The sequence below is a fragment of the Gallus gallus genome, chromosome 3, assembly GCF_016699485.2.
Source record: "Gallus gallus isolate bGalGal1 chromosome 3, bGalGal1.mat.broiler.GRCg7b, whole genome shotgun sequence".
Lineage (NCBI taxonomy): Eukaryota > Metazoa > Chordata > Aves > Galliformes > Phasianidae > Gallus > Gallus gallus.
The window spans coordinates 4778398-4795259 of record NC_052534.1 but is presented as its reverse complement, the minus strand read 5'-3'; the positions used below and the strand labels follow the sequence as shown (position 1 = coordinate 4795259).

At 41.9% G+C, this 16862-nt stretch overlaps 1 protein-coding gene across 9 annotated transcripts in view; it reads right to left on the bottom strand.

The window, feature by feature from the left end:
• Positions 1–16862, bottom strand: part of MACROD2 (MACRO domain containing 2) — an 838556-nt gene that overhangs the window by 808879 nt on the left and 12815 nt on the right. For 5 of the 9 annotated variants that reach the window (XM_015283424.4, XM_025149218.3, XM_040697783.2 and 2 more), the window contains exons 3-4: positions 10250–10390; positions 4804–4911 (exon numbers count right to left, since the gene is read on the bottom strand). In XM_015283424.4, the coding sequence (XP_015138910.3) occupies positions 4804–4911; positions 10250–10390 (249 nt within the window). The remainder of the gene's footprint in view (positions 1–4803; positions 4912–10249; positions 10391–16862) is intronic. The other 4 variants (XM_015283426.4, XM_040697785.2, XM_040697787.2 and 1 more) reach the window with 1 other exon arrangement.

The window sequence follows — 16862 nt, the reverse complement described above, 5'->3', positions numbered from 1 at the left end:
ACCTAAGTACTATAAGTAAATGGAAGAACTAAAGTAAAATCAGGTGAAACAAAAGCAGATGAAAAGTTTACCATGTCTGCTGCTCACCTAACACATTCAGCATTTGTCACAGAAAGCAGTTATAAACTTATTCACAGATATCAGGATTATTGAGAATGACTGATTCCAGCAATGATTTACGTTGACTTTTCTGTTGAATAAATGGGAAACGCATATAAATGAATCTGAGATTATATACATAAGTATAATTGCACCAACTGTAATTTAACCTGAGAAACCTTTGATTAACACCTCAACTTGCTCACACTAGAGATGAAAACCAAATTAACATTTTGTAAGCATTATTGGTTCTATTCCCTTGAGGAAATAACAGAAGTGCAAGATACATAGGCAAGATACATAGGCAGATGCCAGCTGACTTTGTGATTTCAATTCAAGCTTTCAGTTCTCCTATCCGTAGGACAGGAGAACTCCTATACTGTAGATAAAACAAAATGTGCTTTAAAAACATGCTACTAGAATCAAACTGAAATATTTACAACAGAAGCTTTTTATTATGTGTTTAGCTCAGTTGAAAAATTAGTGCTGATAAATTCAAATATTCCATGCAAAAATCCTAAAAGTAAATTATGGGTGCAGGGAATGAGTACGCATGTGATGCTACCACAGGGCCAGCTACCGATTTCAACACCTCCGTAACGTTCAGACAGGCCCCTGCTGAAGTAATTCCTACTTCAAAAGCTGCAAGGTGAAAATTTTGCTTGATAAATTAAGTTGGCAAATGAAACGGATCAGCAATCAGTGAAATTGCCTGGTGTCAGATCTGTTCCAGATTTGAAATCATCCTTTTTCCCCCACCTGTTCATTAAGCACCAAGTTCAAGGCAACTGCAGCAACTGATTGCACATTAACAAGCTGTTATGGGGAATGGCATGGTTCAGCCACTGACTGTAAGTACACATTGATTCAAGCACAGCTCAGCAATAACATATTCAGTTCACACCTTCTATGTGTGGTACTTCTACCTTGACGTGTCATTTGAGACAGGAGAGAAGTGTGATGTCTCAAAATTAAGAGATCAAATAATATCTTAACGTCAAGAGTCCAGAAGAAAGTCTAGTTAAGAAAATTAAGAAATATATTAGTGCTAGAGTAAAACATTTAAATGTGGTTCTGAAGGCAAAAGCTCAAGGGAGGAAAAGCATCTTCCAACAGGAAGAGCTGATACTTTGTAGGACAATGAGAATTTCCCAGTTCCAGGACAAGGATGAGTAAGGATGAATAGCAGGACAAGCGTTTCAAACCCTAAATTTTCTGAATGCCTCAGATGTAAGTTGCTTCCTAGCCTGCTTTCCTACCAGAAAGGGGATAAGAAGTTCAGTTATTTTTTTTCCCCACTAACTCTTCTTGCCATTTACGAGACTAAGATTTTTGCATACCATTCCTTTTCTCAAAATGGAAAACAACATTCCCTTTAAAAGGCAACAGCTTTTCCACCAGATTTGGGAGAGTCAGGGGAGGCTCCAGTGCTCAAGCACAGTTCACTGAATAGAGCACTGAGATTACTCCAACTGTAAGCAAGAGGCTAGTTGCTAACATACAAATAACACTATAGACTTATTAACAACAATCAGAACAGAGAAAGGATGCTCTTTATTCCTGAATATGAAAGATTTTTCTTCTCAGTACCATACTTTTGTACCTCTACTTAAAGACATTTTTCAACGCTAAGAATTAACACTTTTTGTAGTGTTCTGCAAGTCGTGCCCCTTCCCAATCAAGTAAAAAGAATAATCCTTTCCCCCCCAAATCTCCATACTACTTTCTTCTTGATCTTGCTCCTAGTAAATCTAATTTACAAGCACATTAATATACATCATCTTATATTACAACTTGACAGTAAGATTTAACAGGTAACTAGTGAATTTGTACGTGAGGCCCGCAGTGATGAACTGCTATTTAATATACACGACTACGCAGTCACAAATAAAAACACCCACTTTCAAAACGCAGCTCCTGTTTCTACTTCAAATTAAGCATCTGCCACATTATTATAGTATAAATAGCAGAAGTACCATTACCTCCCCAAATATTCATTAAAAAATACCACGGGGGCTGGAAGGGATGTCCAGAGACCATCAAGTCCAACCCCCTGCTAAAGCCGTTCCCTACAACAGGTCACACAGCTAGGCATCCAGACAGGTCTTGAATAACTCCACAGAAAGAGACTCCACCGCCTCTCCGGGCAGCCTGTTGCAGTGCTCCATCACCCTTACCACGTACAAGTTCTTCCACATGTTAGTATGGAAGCTCTCTTCCAATATCTGAAAGGTGCTTACAGCAAGAGTGGGGTTGGTCTCTTCTCACTGGTGACGGGATGAGGGGAAATGGCATTAAGTTGTGCCAAGGGAGGTTTAGGTTGGATATCAGGAAAAACTTCTTTACAGAGAGGGTTGTTAAGCACTGAATAGGCTCCCCAGTGAGGTGGTTGAGTCACCATCCCTGGATGTGTTTAAAAACTGTTTGGATGTGGTGCTCAGGGACATGATTTAGCAGAGGGCTGTTAGAGAGGGTAGTATGGTTAGGTCACAGTTGGATCTTTAGGGTCTTTTCAATCTTTCAGGTCTTTTCCAACCTGAATGATTCTATGAACTTGCTATGTTCAAGTTTTAGGCCATTACTCCTTGTCCACTATGCACCACCGAGAAGAGCCTGGCCTCATCCATTTACCTCCCACCTCCCTTTAGACATTTATAAACATTAAGCAGATCCCCCCTCAGCCTTCTTTTCCCCAGGCTGCTCAGCCCCAGGTCTCTCAGCCTTTCCTCACAAGGGAGATGCTCCAGGCCTTTCATCATCTTTGTGGCCCTCTGCTGTACTCCTAGGAGACCCCTCTCTTTTTTGAGCTGGGGAGCCCAGAAAATATACTCCTTAGCTGATACTACAAATAACTCCCAATTTACCTCCAAGTCTTAGTGACACTTCTGCTGCTTATTTCTGTATTTTGGATTAGCTAGTCTGTATACAGAGACCCCATGTCAGAAGAAACCCAAAAGTGAGCAGAGTAAGCTTTATGTTTTTAGTTTTCTAATAGCCTCAGAAAACGTTACTCATCATCAGCATTACTACATCAGGCCTACTTAAGCCGTGAGACCACCTTAATACCCCACTGTCCATGCTTCAGATACACAGAGGCAGCAGCCACAGATAGGAGGAAATAACTTGTTCAGAGCCAAGATCAAGTTACATCTAATGAGAAGTATAATACACTAATAAAAAAGGTAAGACTAAAATTAAGATTTTTATACACATCTGCATAGAATACTTTAAAAAAATGGAGTAAGGAAATTAATAGGATGCTCAAGGCAAAACATTGAGTTAAACTAATACCTGCCTGCAATACAATCACTGAGAAGGACATTTTAAGGAACTATTCTGCAATAACATGTTCATGGCAGTATATAATTGAGAATGGTTTTAGCTAAATGTCATATCATCTCCCTTTTTCAGGTACCTCTCAGTCACTCTGCATCTCAGTTGTTCTGTAGAAGCCAGAAAACAGATCCTTGCTCTGATCACATATGATTTCTGAACTAGGACTGTAGGATTTTTAACATTCCAAACAGAAAGCATGAAAAAACCGTCTAAGTCAAGAAAAGCAAACCATTTCAATTCCAAAACTAATCTGCAGCCAGTCACCATCTGTGATTCAAGGGAGCTCCATGACTAAGGAGAACCCTCTGTTAAGCAGAGAGGAGAAAGCACCAAGCAATCCAAGTACACGGGCAGCTCATGCTGCATGGGCATACTCCTCACAGACATGAGCTCCAGCATCTCCATACAACTTTTTACTGTTGTAAGCAAGCACATCAATCTGCCCAGCACAACCTCAGGGATCTCTGCGCTTTACTCCATTACAAAGGAAAAAAATGCAGTAGGTTTCCTTCCAATAAATGAATAACACCAGCAATTAGTTGTTGCAAATGGATCATTATTCCCAACAATTAATGACAACACAACCAGGTACCAAGGAAAAAAAAAGCAAACAGCCAAAAGACACACAAACCACGGCCTTTAGGGGGTGGGGAGTGGAGCCAAGATTTAGGGAGTGGGAGCAGAGGGGAAAAAACCTTTGCATAGGGTTTCTCAAGCAGCTAAAATAGATTGTTATAATCCAATAGATGAAGAAATCACATAAGCTTTTTTCCTAATTCTTTTCAATTTTCTTTCTTTTTTTTTTTGTCACAAGATGCTACACACATTTCTCCACTTCAGTCACTAAAGCAGAGGAGGTCTTAAAACATTTAGAGCTCCACAGGTAATGGCAAAAATTCAAAAGATACAACCTCCCTACAAAAAAAACAAACATTCAAACCATGAAAAACAGTATGTCACTTTTGCTATCATCTTACTGTTAAAAGATTTTCACATTATCTAGTCCTCAAATGGCTCAATTTAAAAACCAGACTGGAATGTACTGCGGTAACTCAGTATTGAAGTGCAGTGTTCTGTCAATATCAAGAGTGAACTCTCAGCTACTCAAGCTAAGAAAAAAAACAAACAAGATCATTATTTTTTTTCTTAGTGACCACAGTGCTCAAGTTCAACAATAAACCCTTGTCTCAATAAAGGCACATGAGATGAACAGAGGGAATACAGAGAAATCAGGAACAAAGCATGCTGAGTTTCCAGCAGCATTCCACAGGACATTACAATTTTATGCAGCTTTCCACAGTTCAGGTTCGGCACACGGATATCCTTGCAATGAAGGCTTTCAAGCCATGACAGCATTCAGCCACCTACCTGCATTAACGATGGCATCAACCTCGAGTAGCGTGATGTCACCTCTGTACAGAGACACTTTCTCACTCAGACTTCTCTTCCCCTGCACGTCTTCTTTAGCATTCTCACCTATAATAACATGGGAGCAGGTCATCAGCATGGCAGTAAGACTAAGACATTTAGAGCAAGGCACCATTAGCCCCGGTTATAAGTCTGTCACAGGACAGTGACATATCCTGGTATAGCCTCGCGAGGGCAGCAACAGCCCATGGCATCTCCCTGTTGATCTCGGGTGTAGCACAGCCTTCACCCAAACACTGCTGGGCTGAAGAACAGTATACACACGCATAGTTTTCAGAGATACCTCCATCCAGTGAGTTTCCTTGGTAGTCACAAGGGTACACAATGAAAGAAAACAAGAATTAGTTAAGTCCATCCTCCCACCTGAAGCAGTAATTTATCTGATCCAGAATTATTCAGGATCAGTCTGAAAGCACGCGAACAAACAGCTTGCCAGCAGAGCCAGAATTCAGAAGGCATCCTGGCGATAGGCAATGGGGAGAAGAAAAACCTAAACAGAAACAACCAGTAATTTAAACTCAGAGATCTGACACCTTCAACTGCTCCACTGGCAGAGGTTGAAGACTCAATATACATCAACTTTCAAATGCTTCCTTGCCAAATGGTGTTATAACTCTCTCTCTCTTATTCTGGCACACTTGTACTTTTTGCATCAGAATTTGCTTCACCAGCCTTATAATCCATCCATAAAGTAATTCACTTACCCCAGTACTTCCACATTTACATACTAGCCAGAAAGTGTAACAGTCTTGTGTTGTAAGAAACTCAAATAATTAGTGAAGTTGTAAGGTGAGAAAAGAAAAGATTGCTTAACTCTTCATTTTTTTCAAATTACTTCTGTGCACTATAACAAGGAGGTCTGAGTTCATATATTGGCCAGAAACAGAATTATAGAACTGGAACTCCTGAACTGACACCTAAGTGCAAAACAGCTTTCAATTCTCAAAACAAGTATTCAGTTTTGAGTAAAATAAACTCAAGGAAAGATACAGTGAGATGCTGAAAGCAATTCAAATGAGTCTGGCCCTCTAGTTTTCTGATTAACCTTCATTTTAATCAACTTCCACAAATCAGATGATATCTGCTCAAAATCATCTGCATTATAATCAGCCACAAATAGAAGTTACATTTATCTCAGGTGTTGACTTAACTCCATAACAAACAACTTGCATCGCAAATCATCGTTTACGTCAGCCACTTCAAAATAACCAGTCCTGTATACTTATAGCTTGGATCAGCTAAGCACAAAAATCCATGCCACCTCCAGCAGAAGATACAGTGCTTCTATGACTTACATGAGCACAGGTCTACCTTTCCACTACACGTGTGCTTGTTCGATAACTTCATTCCTTTATTTGGCTCCTAAATTTCTATTGCCTCCGCCTTCACCAGAACAAGAAGTATTTCTGCTCAAGGGGTATGAAGTATTTGTATACTATTAAGGATCTTATTATCCCAGCCAAACAAACATTATACTGTTCATCACCTTTTCCATGTAAGGTAAGTACTGCAGCTAGCTGTTGAGTTATATTAAGATAAAAATCAACCTCTGACTCATTTATAGAGCATGATCTATTGCCTGCTCTCCTGTTAACCACATTAGGTTGGCAAGGAGGACAGTTTTCTTTCCTATCCTACCCTAGTCCTACTAGAGTACTGCCAAACACCACCATAGCCACATGCCAAAAGACTGCAACAAGATAACATCAAATCAAACACCTAGAGTTCTCCAAACCAAACCATTTTGAGTTTATTAGCAAGCGCAGCACATTTTGGATGACGGGGTTATTTGTGTCAATATCAGCAGAATCAAAACAAACAAAACACCATAAAAAGCCATGAAGAGAACAAGTACCACAGAATATAAAAGCTAATTTTCATTATTACTGATCTCTAGGTCAGAAGCAAAGCACAGATATCCCTTCCTTTGCCAATTCACCAGCAAGGTCCCATTACTTGATGCCACACAATGCAATCACTGCCTCCTGATCTACTGTCCTGCACTGCCATCACACACACACCTCTAGTTCTTGCTCTTCACAAGTGCTGAATATGTTTCAGAGCCACTATCAGAACTCCTTCCCCATAGAAAAGCATTAGTAAATTTACAACCTCATGAGCAAAGAAAAATCCCAACACACTACACCTAGATGATCTACCACAGCCTCTTCAGCAAGTCCCTTACCTGCCCCCCCTGCCATTTATAATACTCAGCTCTAAACACACACATGCTGCCTCATACATCTGTGACAGATTACCCTTCCTTCTTTCCATTAAAAAAATCTGGCAAAGAGAATCTTAGCTTTCACTATTTCACGTTAGTTGTTGCAGAATAAAGAACCTTTATTTTTAACACTGACAGGAGTCTTGGAGAGCCAAGTCTCACTGACAGTCAAGCACACTTGACAAGTCTACTAATACACCTCTGATTAAAAGAGTAACTCCAACATAATACAGATACATAACACAAATAGTCGCATTGCCATCTGTCAGATCTCTGGGATTGGCAGACAGTCTTCCCCACCAAAGTCAAACTGGTATCTTAGTGGGGATGTTTTCTTCTCCTCTAACCAAAGTAGTCATCTTAGCAAGGACAGTGAGGTCATTCCCGGTGATTATAAAACTCACTTCTCACTTTTGTCTCCCATCTCTTCCTTGACCATACACATTTTTGTCTGCTCTGCAAGGTAACACTGAATCTCAAGCTTCTGATTAAGAATGAAGCACTGTCCTCAAATATGCCCAAGAAACCCATCTGTTGCAACTATTGCACCACACCTCAGCAAGGACAAGCCAGCAGTGGCAGGGCATGGCTTGTTTCACGAAGGACACACAGCACATGCAATACTCATGCACTAATAGAAATCCAAGCAGTGACAGACCCTTACATTTGTAGCAAATTAAGTGTTTCTTGCTCTAAAGAAAGCTGTACATACAGCCTCAAGAAATTAATCCTCTGAAGTGGTTGCTATGTAACACCAGTCTTCAGCACAAGGTACGGAACAGGAGTTTGCATCACCTCCACCCATTAGTAATGCTCATGATACTGGATTGAAAGAGAGCAGAAAGCAGCTGTGTCCATAACCCACAGACCATCCCTAGGAAGCATCTGGAGAAAAGACAGCCCACCTGCCAAACTTTCAGGTCTGTCTCAACACTGTTTGTCCAGAGCGCATCCTGAAGGCAGAACAGTTGGAAAGCCAGGAACATTCAGTCAGCTTCTGGTCCTAAAAAACAAACTAGACCAAGACTACTACAAAGTCCTCAGCTTAGACAGACGTACCACAGACACCAAGATCAGAAATCTGTGAGCATGAGCTTTCAGGACAAAAGGAGTGAACAGAGTGTTCACTCACCAACTTCATCCTTCTGAGCTGTTCTGAACCACACCTGCTGTACCTACACTTGGAAAACTTCTCATCAGCAAAATGTAAGGTAGAACCAAAGAAGAGTGATAGAACTCGCCTACTGACATTTACAGCTGTCCAATCTCACAGACCTGAGAACAGAAGAAACCTCACAAACAAGCCAACAAACACCCAGATTCCCACAGCACATGAACCTGAAAAAAAGAAGACTTGGACTAAACTGTGATTGCACCTTCACTTGTAACTCTTGACATGAAGCAAAACCAAGTCCCTGCACAGCAAAATAGCCCTTCAGATTAAAAATGAAGATCACCTTTCAGGTTTCAGTAACATAAAGTATAAACGCTTCAGAAAACACTACATACTTAGGGACTTTTTTTTAAAACTCAAATCTTACAAGGTGTGCTCACATGAAGTTTAGATATCTGATTTGTGACGATACAACCCCAGAGCCATCCCTAATGACCACTTAGTGCCATCCCTGCCTCTGGAGTAAACCCTAATTAGAACAAGAGCTTTGGCTAAAGGTACGAGCAACGCTCTCCCTCTGGTAGCTTGCAATGCAGTTTGCAACTTTCATGCTGAGATGAATTCAACAACTAATTGATACACAGAACATTATTAAGCAGGGGGCAGGCAAATGGAATACTCACAGACTTTGGAAGTGAGACAAGGTGTAAAACCACTCCACGCACACCAACAATCTGCACATACACAAGCAGTGAAAATGAACCCCAACATGAAATCAACAAACAAGACTAAAATTCCAAGCATCTACATGGTCTACTCGACACTTTCTCCTGACCTGTATAGTCTTCAAACTTCTCCGCACATCTCACTCAAATTCAAATCCTAACCCAAGCATGCCCAACTCACAGCCTGCATGCCACACGTGGCATCAAGTTGCAATCAGACATTCAACCATTCAACTCAAAAATCTGATCAAGCCTCAGGACCAGACTTTTCTAAGGCCTCTCTTAGCAAAGAAATACACCCCTCACTTCACAATCACACCTTACACATACTGCCAAAAAGCAGTGACATGAATATCTATGAACAACTACTGTCAAGGATGAAGCACTCAAACAGTAAAGTGACACCAAAAAGCCCTGTTGAACACCTGAGAATTGCAACCACTGCCATCAAATCAGACTGATTAGCTACTATCACAAAAACATGGTCACATATCCCACAGGTTTTATGTGTTTGTTGATGTTTCATAGAATATAGACATAAAAATGAAGACTACACTGAAAGTAATGCCTCCTATTTTCTGATGTTGTCCCACGACATCAGAGGCAGATGTTGGTGTGATGGCAGCAGAGGCTGAACTTTCCCACCACCATCCCATTACATCTTGCTGCTGTGTGACGACAGCAGCAGTGGGGCAGTCTGACAGAACAGTACCTGCCACGGAAGCATGGATGAAGCGAAGAGGTGTAACTGAATTCCTCCACAAAGAAAAAAAATGACATCCACTGACACTTGCTGAACACTGATGGAGAGCAAACAGTGGACATGAGCACAGTGAGGGGGTAAGTGGTGCATTTCAGCAGCAACAACAGCAGGTCACCTCCGCTGATGCACATATTTGCAAGCACAGCATGCAGGCTCTTGTTCATCCCTGGCAAAAATGCATGGTGGTGACTGCTGGAAAAAAATACTGTTTTGTAGCTGCAAATGTGCTCTATCAAACAGTGTTATAATGGTGTTTGTATTATGTGTATTTTCAATGGAAATAGGAGGCATTATGTTGGGAGCAACCTATGTATACACGGCACAAGATAATTCTTTCTTTACTCATTGCAGCCCAGGCAAACCATGAACGTTCATTCATGTCTCAACCCCTTGCCCAGGGTGATTTATACAGAAAAAATAACTGCTAGGGAAATATAACAAAGTAATGAAAAATATCCATTCTGCTCACAGAGAAGCAAAGCTGCTTCTGACAGGTTCTTGGCAATAGCAGGCAAAGTATCCGCAGGTATATAGTCATACACAGAAAGAATGGAACTCACCCTGCAGGTGAAGGGGCTCTCTTAGCTGTGCAGCGCTCCTTCTCAAGAAGCAGCCCAAGTCCAAGAGCTCCTCTCCCTTCAGTGGCTGGCTTTTATATGAGCCCAGGGGGCCTCCACTCTGAGTCCACCCCTCCTGGTCACCTGGGGAGCACAGGTGCAAACAATTTGTCTGTGCTCCCTGGGCAGCCACAGCCCTTCACCAGGTGCTCAATCACCAGTTCAAGCTGGGACCTAACCGTTCCCCCTACAATATCAAATACAGAAGTAATGCAAAAATAAATACCCTGTTTTTGGGGGGGGGGATTTCTGAGTTTCTGGGTTTTGGGGTTTAGTTTAGTTTTGTTTGTTTTTAAACCACAGTAGTGCCAATAGGCTTACTGTAAGTCCAACTGGAAAATGAAGCAAATGATCATGAGGAGTGACCTCACTAAACCTGTGTGCTTACATGCATGAAAGGTAGAGTTGATCCTGTCACAGCTTTCCCGAAAATCACTTGTTTAGGTTATTTTTAAAGGGGCACAGCAGCAGAGAGAGCACAAACACTCCAGGCTCCACTCTTGCACCCACCTCAGCCTTAAGAAGACATGACATTGGAAAATCTTCATAAATTCTAAGTAATATATGTCCCACCAGCATTTCCTCCTAGATCCACCCCAGAATCCTCTAACTCTCTGGCTACCCAATTCCACTTCCTTAAGCATTTTCACCTTTCACATCCTTTGGACTTTTAATCACGCTCACATCATCTCTGAGCTCTTCCTATTCACACCTTTCCTGAAGTCTGAAGCATACCAACATACCAAAGCAAACAGGCAGGCCTGTCCCTCTGCTTCACTTGCACCTCCTCCTCGTTTGCATCAGGTTCCAGCACTCAGCTGCAGCTTGCACTTATTCTGACCAAAAACAACATACCAGACCTACTGAACAAGAACCATGCACTGAAACAAAGTGTGAGAAGTATTTCAGGAGAGGAAAAAACTTCCAAAACAGCTCGCTAGAGGGAGCCCCCATCAAGGGCATGAACATCATCCTTTCTTTTTTCCCTTCTCCACCTTTTGATTTTTAAACCCAGCATTTTTTCCTGGATTTTTTTTTCCCCCTGAAGTATTTCCTCCTGTCCTTCATCTCACATAAGTAATTAGTACTTCAATTCAAGTTCAGAAGGATATCACAGGTAATGCATGTTAATACCTGGACTGATAGCGTGACCTATCTAACCCCTTCTCTTCAGTTTAAAGCACAATTTTGACTCTTAGTACACTTTAAGTATCTTCATTTTCAAAACAGTCTCAGATATCCAGTTAGAGAAATCCCTACAGCAATAGTGAGGAGCTTGCAATGAAAAGGAGAAGAAAAACACACAGCTGGAAGAGCTATTAAAAACATATGGTAATTTTTCAACTATTTGCTAATGAAAGAGTACAAACATAGTAGTAAAAATAGTTATTAAAGATCCATAATATAAAGCAATACCTTTGGCAAAGAAGGCTCTTGGCACTGCATGAGCAAAAGCAGATATAAGAAATTAAAGAAGGAAAAAGTAAAAAGGATTTATTGCTGCTAGTCTAAAAGCCTAAGGTATTTAAATGAAATCTTGTTTAACAAATTGGATTTATCAGTGTTTTCCTCTATTTCATAAAAATAAGAAAGCAATTCTTTATTGTGAGGGTGGTGAGACACTGGAACAGGTTGTGCAGCGAAGTTGTGGATGCCCCTCCCTGGAATATTCAAGGCCAGGCTGGATGGAGCTGTGAGCAACCTGCTCTAGAGGGAGGTGCTCCTGCCTATAGCAGGCAGTTGGAACTAGATGGTCTTAAAGGTCCCTTCCAGCCCAAAGCATTCTGTGAATAAGAGCAACAGAGTGAACTGCAAGCAACAAAGCTGAAAAGGGGAAAGTTTCATCGCTTACAAACAGCTATACAATTTGCTTCTGAAGGTAATAACTCATTTCCACACGCACACACACACACAAAAGAAATCTGCTAGTTCATCCCTGCTGCAACAGCTACTCATGGAAACACGTATCCCCACAGTGCTTCTCTTACAGCAACCTATAACAGGATTTGCAGCCAGTGCTAGGAAAGGACATGCACAAGGAACAGGAACTCCAACACCAACCCAAGCAGAGGCCAACCCTTCCCTTTCCAGGAGAACTCCCAGCAAAAGGCTGGATTAGGACACTAATCTTTCCCAGAATCACAGAATGGCCTGGGTTGGAAGGGACCTCAAGGATCATGAATCTCCAACCCCCCTGCCAGGCAGGGCCACCAACCTCCCCATTTACTAGACCAGGTTGCCTAGGGCCCCATCCAACCTGGCCTAAAGGACTTGAGCATGTTTAAGAACGTCTGACCAAAGGAAAAGGTGCAGCAACCATCCCATTAGATATTCTGCATTCTTTTCTTCAATGCTTTCCCCTCTCCCCCAAGGCTTTGCTTTACAAATGTCTTGTACAGATTAAAAATGACAACCTATCAGCAATTACTAACCTCACATTTAGCACAGCTTTCCGTTCCATTTGTTTCTGCATATGCTTACAGAGCTTTTGAAAAGACAGATTGTAAGATCTGTTACATTACGTGCCTGCTTTCACTCCTACTAACAGTGGATGATTGTACAGGAAAGGCAATTGCTTATTTAAATCAAGTATTATTTCCACATGTTTCATCATCTTGGGAAAGCATTCACAGATGCAGTACAGTACTTCAGATTTGTAGTACAGATTTGCTCTATCAGTGCCTGGACTAAAGCACGATCACAACCTGTGCATGAGGAAGAAACATCTGTTGCAGACAAATCGCTGTTTACGTAGCCAAAAATGCTGCACAACATGCAAGTCAAAGGCACCAGGACTTTCTCTGACACTATTCTGCCAATATGCTCAGCTGCAGCTAATTACAAAGAGGTATCATCAGATTAGCCAAGGATCATAGCCAAGTGCTAGCAGGGCACATAGCTCACAGTCAGGTGAGTTTGAATGAGACCGCTAGAGACTGTCTGCTCAACATCCTCTGCTCAGAATAGGTTGCTCAGGATCCCATCCAGTTGGGTTTTAAATATCTCCAAGGATAGAGACCCCCCCCCCCCCCCAAACTCTCTCTGTTCCTGGTGCAACCCTCACAACAAGTGCTTAGTTGTTTTGACAGAATTTCCTCTTTCAAGTATGAAATCTTCTTGCCCTGCTACTATGCACTACTGGAAAGCCCAGAGCTTCTGTCTTCCTTATGCCTTTCTGTCATACGTTTAGAATTATTGCTAATATCTCATCTGGGAGCTGACTCCTGCAGGCTGGATCCCAGCTCTCTCAGTCTTTCCTTGCAGAGAAGATGTTCCAGCCCTTTGACCATCTCTATCACCCACTTGTGCAACAACCACACTCCCCAGTTCAGCAGTGTGCAGAGGTTGTACTCTGCCCCAACTTCCAGTCCAGGATGTTATGATGCCTCCCATTCAGGGCTTTCTGGAAGTATTAAATAGCTCCAGTTAAATGAACATCACCTGGTGTCCACTGGTTATCTAAGGAGCCAGTATCCAATGAACCACATCTTAATTGAGCTCAATAGTACTACAAACACACCTCTCTGAAGGGATACTGCAAAAAGCCTAGAAGTAACTCATCTGATCTGTGTTAACATAAATTTATCAGCAGCCCAGAACAGGCTTGTAAACAAGTGCCTCTACTTTTCAGCCATATGATAGAATTGGAAGTCACTGAGGGCTATGTTACACATTATGGAGAGAGGTATACCGTAAGAACTGACTAAAAATGCTAGTCCTGGCAATCCATACAATGCTCATGCACAACACTATTATTCTGGTGTTACAAAGCTCTTGGGTAGTTCATGCAGTGTTATATCCTTATCTTTCTCAGTCTATCCCACGCAGCTCTGTATGTCCCCCAAAAAGAAGACAGAGGAGAAAATAGCCCTTTAAGTCGGTGAGAAGAGGAAGGTGAAAGAACAGAGGGGCGGGCTGGTCCTTTTCCCTCAGCTTTCTGGGAAACTGGGCAAAACATTGTATGGAAGGCAATAACTAAGAACAAACTTTGAGAAAGCAGTAGTAGCAGTGAGAACAAGAAGCTTAATACATACTCAATCCGCATTTGTTATACAACTTGCTCTGCAGAGACACACAGTTGTCAATTCATAAATCAAAGTCTCTTCACCTCGGTGGCATGCACAGTGCCAGAGCAAAGACACAACGTAAGTAGGCTGAGGCCCTAGGGTATTTGTGTGTTTACTTGGAGAGTCAGCACACAGCTGCTGTGCTTGCTTCTCTGGCTTGAGATTTCACTAGTTAGGGTCCATAGGCATGGCTGCCAGTTTAGCTGAAACCCAGGAGGAGCTGTGCTTTGCATATTTAAAGAAACTCACTCAATCACTGCCTTGTTTTTTTTTTAATGTGAGCCTTCAGAGGGATTCAAGGCTTTGTGACAATATATTGGAATAACAATGCTGTTGAATGGCATATTCTTTAAGTTCTTGCCTGAGCCTGACCGTCAGTACCTGGATCTGAGGGATAGCAAGAACTTCGAAAAACAAATCTGTCTTCCAGAATGGCAGTGTGAGCTTGACTGAAGGATGGTAAGTAGTCAGCTGAGGTCACCTGGAGACAAGAACCACACTGCACCACCTCCCATTCAATTCCCACTTTACAATCTCCCTGTACAACAGGCAGCACGCAGTTGATGATGCAAGGTCAAAAATAGAGGAAAACGTTTTTAGACCACTGCTTATGGTCTCTGAGAAACACGTTGATGCTTTTTTTTTTTTTTACATAAAGCTGAAAGACTATAGATGATGCTTCTATGTAAGGTTCCTTCAGACAAAGCAGATCACCTTAACTACAAAATCCGTGTCTTGATAACATCACTATATTCATATTACTAATATGTTTAAATTACTCCAGTATCTCTCAAGATAACCTTCACCCAAAACTTACACTACCAGCAGTACAGTATTCTTCACTCAGTGTTAGAAATTTGCTGGGGGAAAGAAAAAAGAACATATTTTTATGTGTAACCAGGTGTTAGGACTTTAGCAGTCCCTATTTTATTTATCGTGAGGGATAAACCCAGTTTTAGTAGGCGTACACAGCACATGCAGCATCAAGCAGAATTTAAATAAGCTTATAGCAAGCATAGATTCATTAGCTTTTTAAGCAGAGAAATTTTACTCTACATTCTGAGCCATATGAATTTCCTACACCATTGCTAAGCAACAGATTCTCTAGTTGAGCACTACTGCCTTTTGTAATACTTACTGAGAAGGTTGGAAATACGAAGTTACTATCAGCAAACTACCAAACTCCTGCAGAACTGCCAGCAAACATTTCATGTGACTGCCACTCTGGTTTTTTAGTACTGGGATACAGACGCATATGTTTTTATGCAAGTACAAAACAGCATCTTGTACATGAAGACATTAAACTTGGGTCACATGTAGCCATGTGTCTCCACCCAAAAGGAGGAGAGATAAAAATAATCACTAATTTGCTATCCTGAGAAACAATAGGAGTTCAATCCAAACAGCAAGGTACAGGATTAAGTCTTGTAAGCATTTGAGGGGACTCTATTAACAACCATTAGGGCTGATAGACATACTTGCTTGCTTTCAGGGGTTCAAAAATAGGACATAATGCAAACTCACTAAGAGAAGAAACATTTTTAGCTTTATCTTCTTCTGCACGTTTATCTGAAATGAAATAAATTAGAAAAGGGGGGCCAGGGAGGGAAGGAAACACCAAACCTCAAAGCACCAGAACATTGCAGCATAATTCATTACGGGCATAAAGTGGCTAACATCACCTTGTTCCGTCTGGATTTAGTTATCAATAATACACTTGAAATTTTAGATATCTGGTAGCAGTAAAAAAAAAAAAGAGAAAAAAATCTGCCTCTACTTCTTTAAATATAACTGATCCATTCTCCCAGGGATATAGAATCATTTGAGTTGGAAGGGACCTTTAAAGGTCATCTAACCCAGCCCCCAGCACCGAACAGGGACACCCACAGCTCCATCAGCGCTCAGAGCCCCGTCCAGCTGACCTTGGCTGTCTGCAGGGATGGGACATCCACTACCTCTTCAGGCAAGTGCCTCACCAGCCTTAGCATAAATAACTTCTTCCTTATAACCCACCTAAAACTCCGCTCTTTTAGTTTGAAACCATTTCCCCTTGTCTTACTACACAGACCCCACTAAATAGTTCATTCTCTTCCTTCTTACAGCCCCATCGATACTGACAGGCTGCTCTCAGGTCTCCCAGAGCCTTCCCTTCCCTTCTGCAGGCTGCACAGCCCAGCTCTCAGCCTGTCCTCACAGGGAGGTGTTCCATCCCTGGGCTCATTTTTGTGGCCCTCCTCTGGATGCTCTCCAACAGCTTCATGTCTCTCCCCATCCCCATCTGGATGCAGTGCTCCACATGTGAGGATGTGAGGTCTCACAGTGCAGAACAGAGGGGCAGATCCCCTCCTTCACCCTGCCGACACAGCTGTCCCATATCACCTCCCTATCTTCCATAAGCCTTAGCACAGCTCCCAGAAGGGTCTGTTCCACAACCTTCCATGGCACACAGGTGAGGCAGACCAGTCAGTGGTTCCCTGGTTCATCCTACC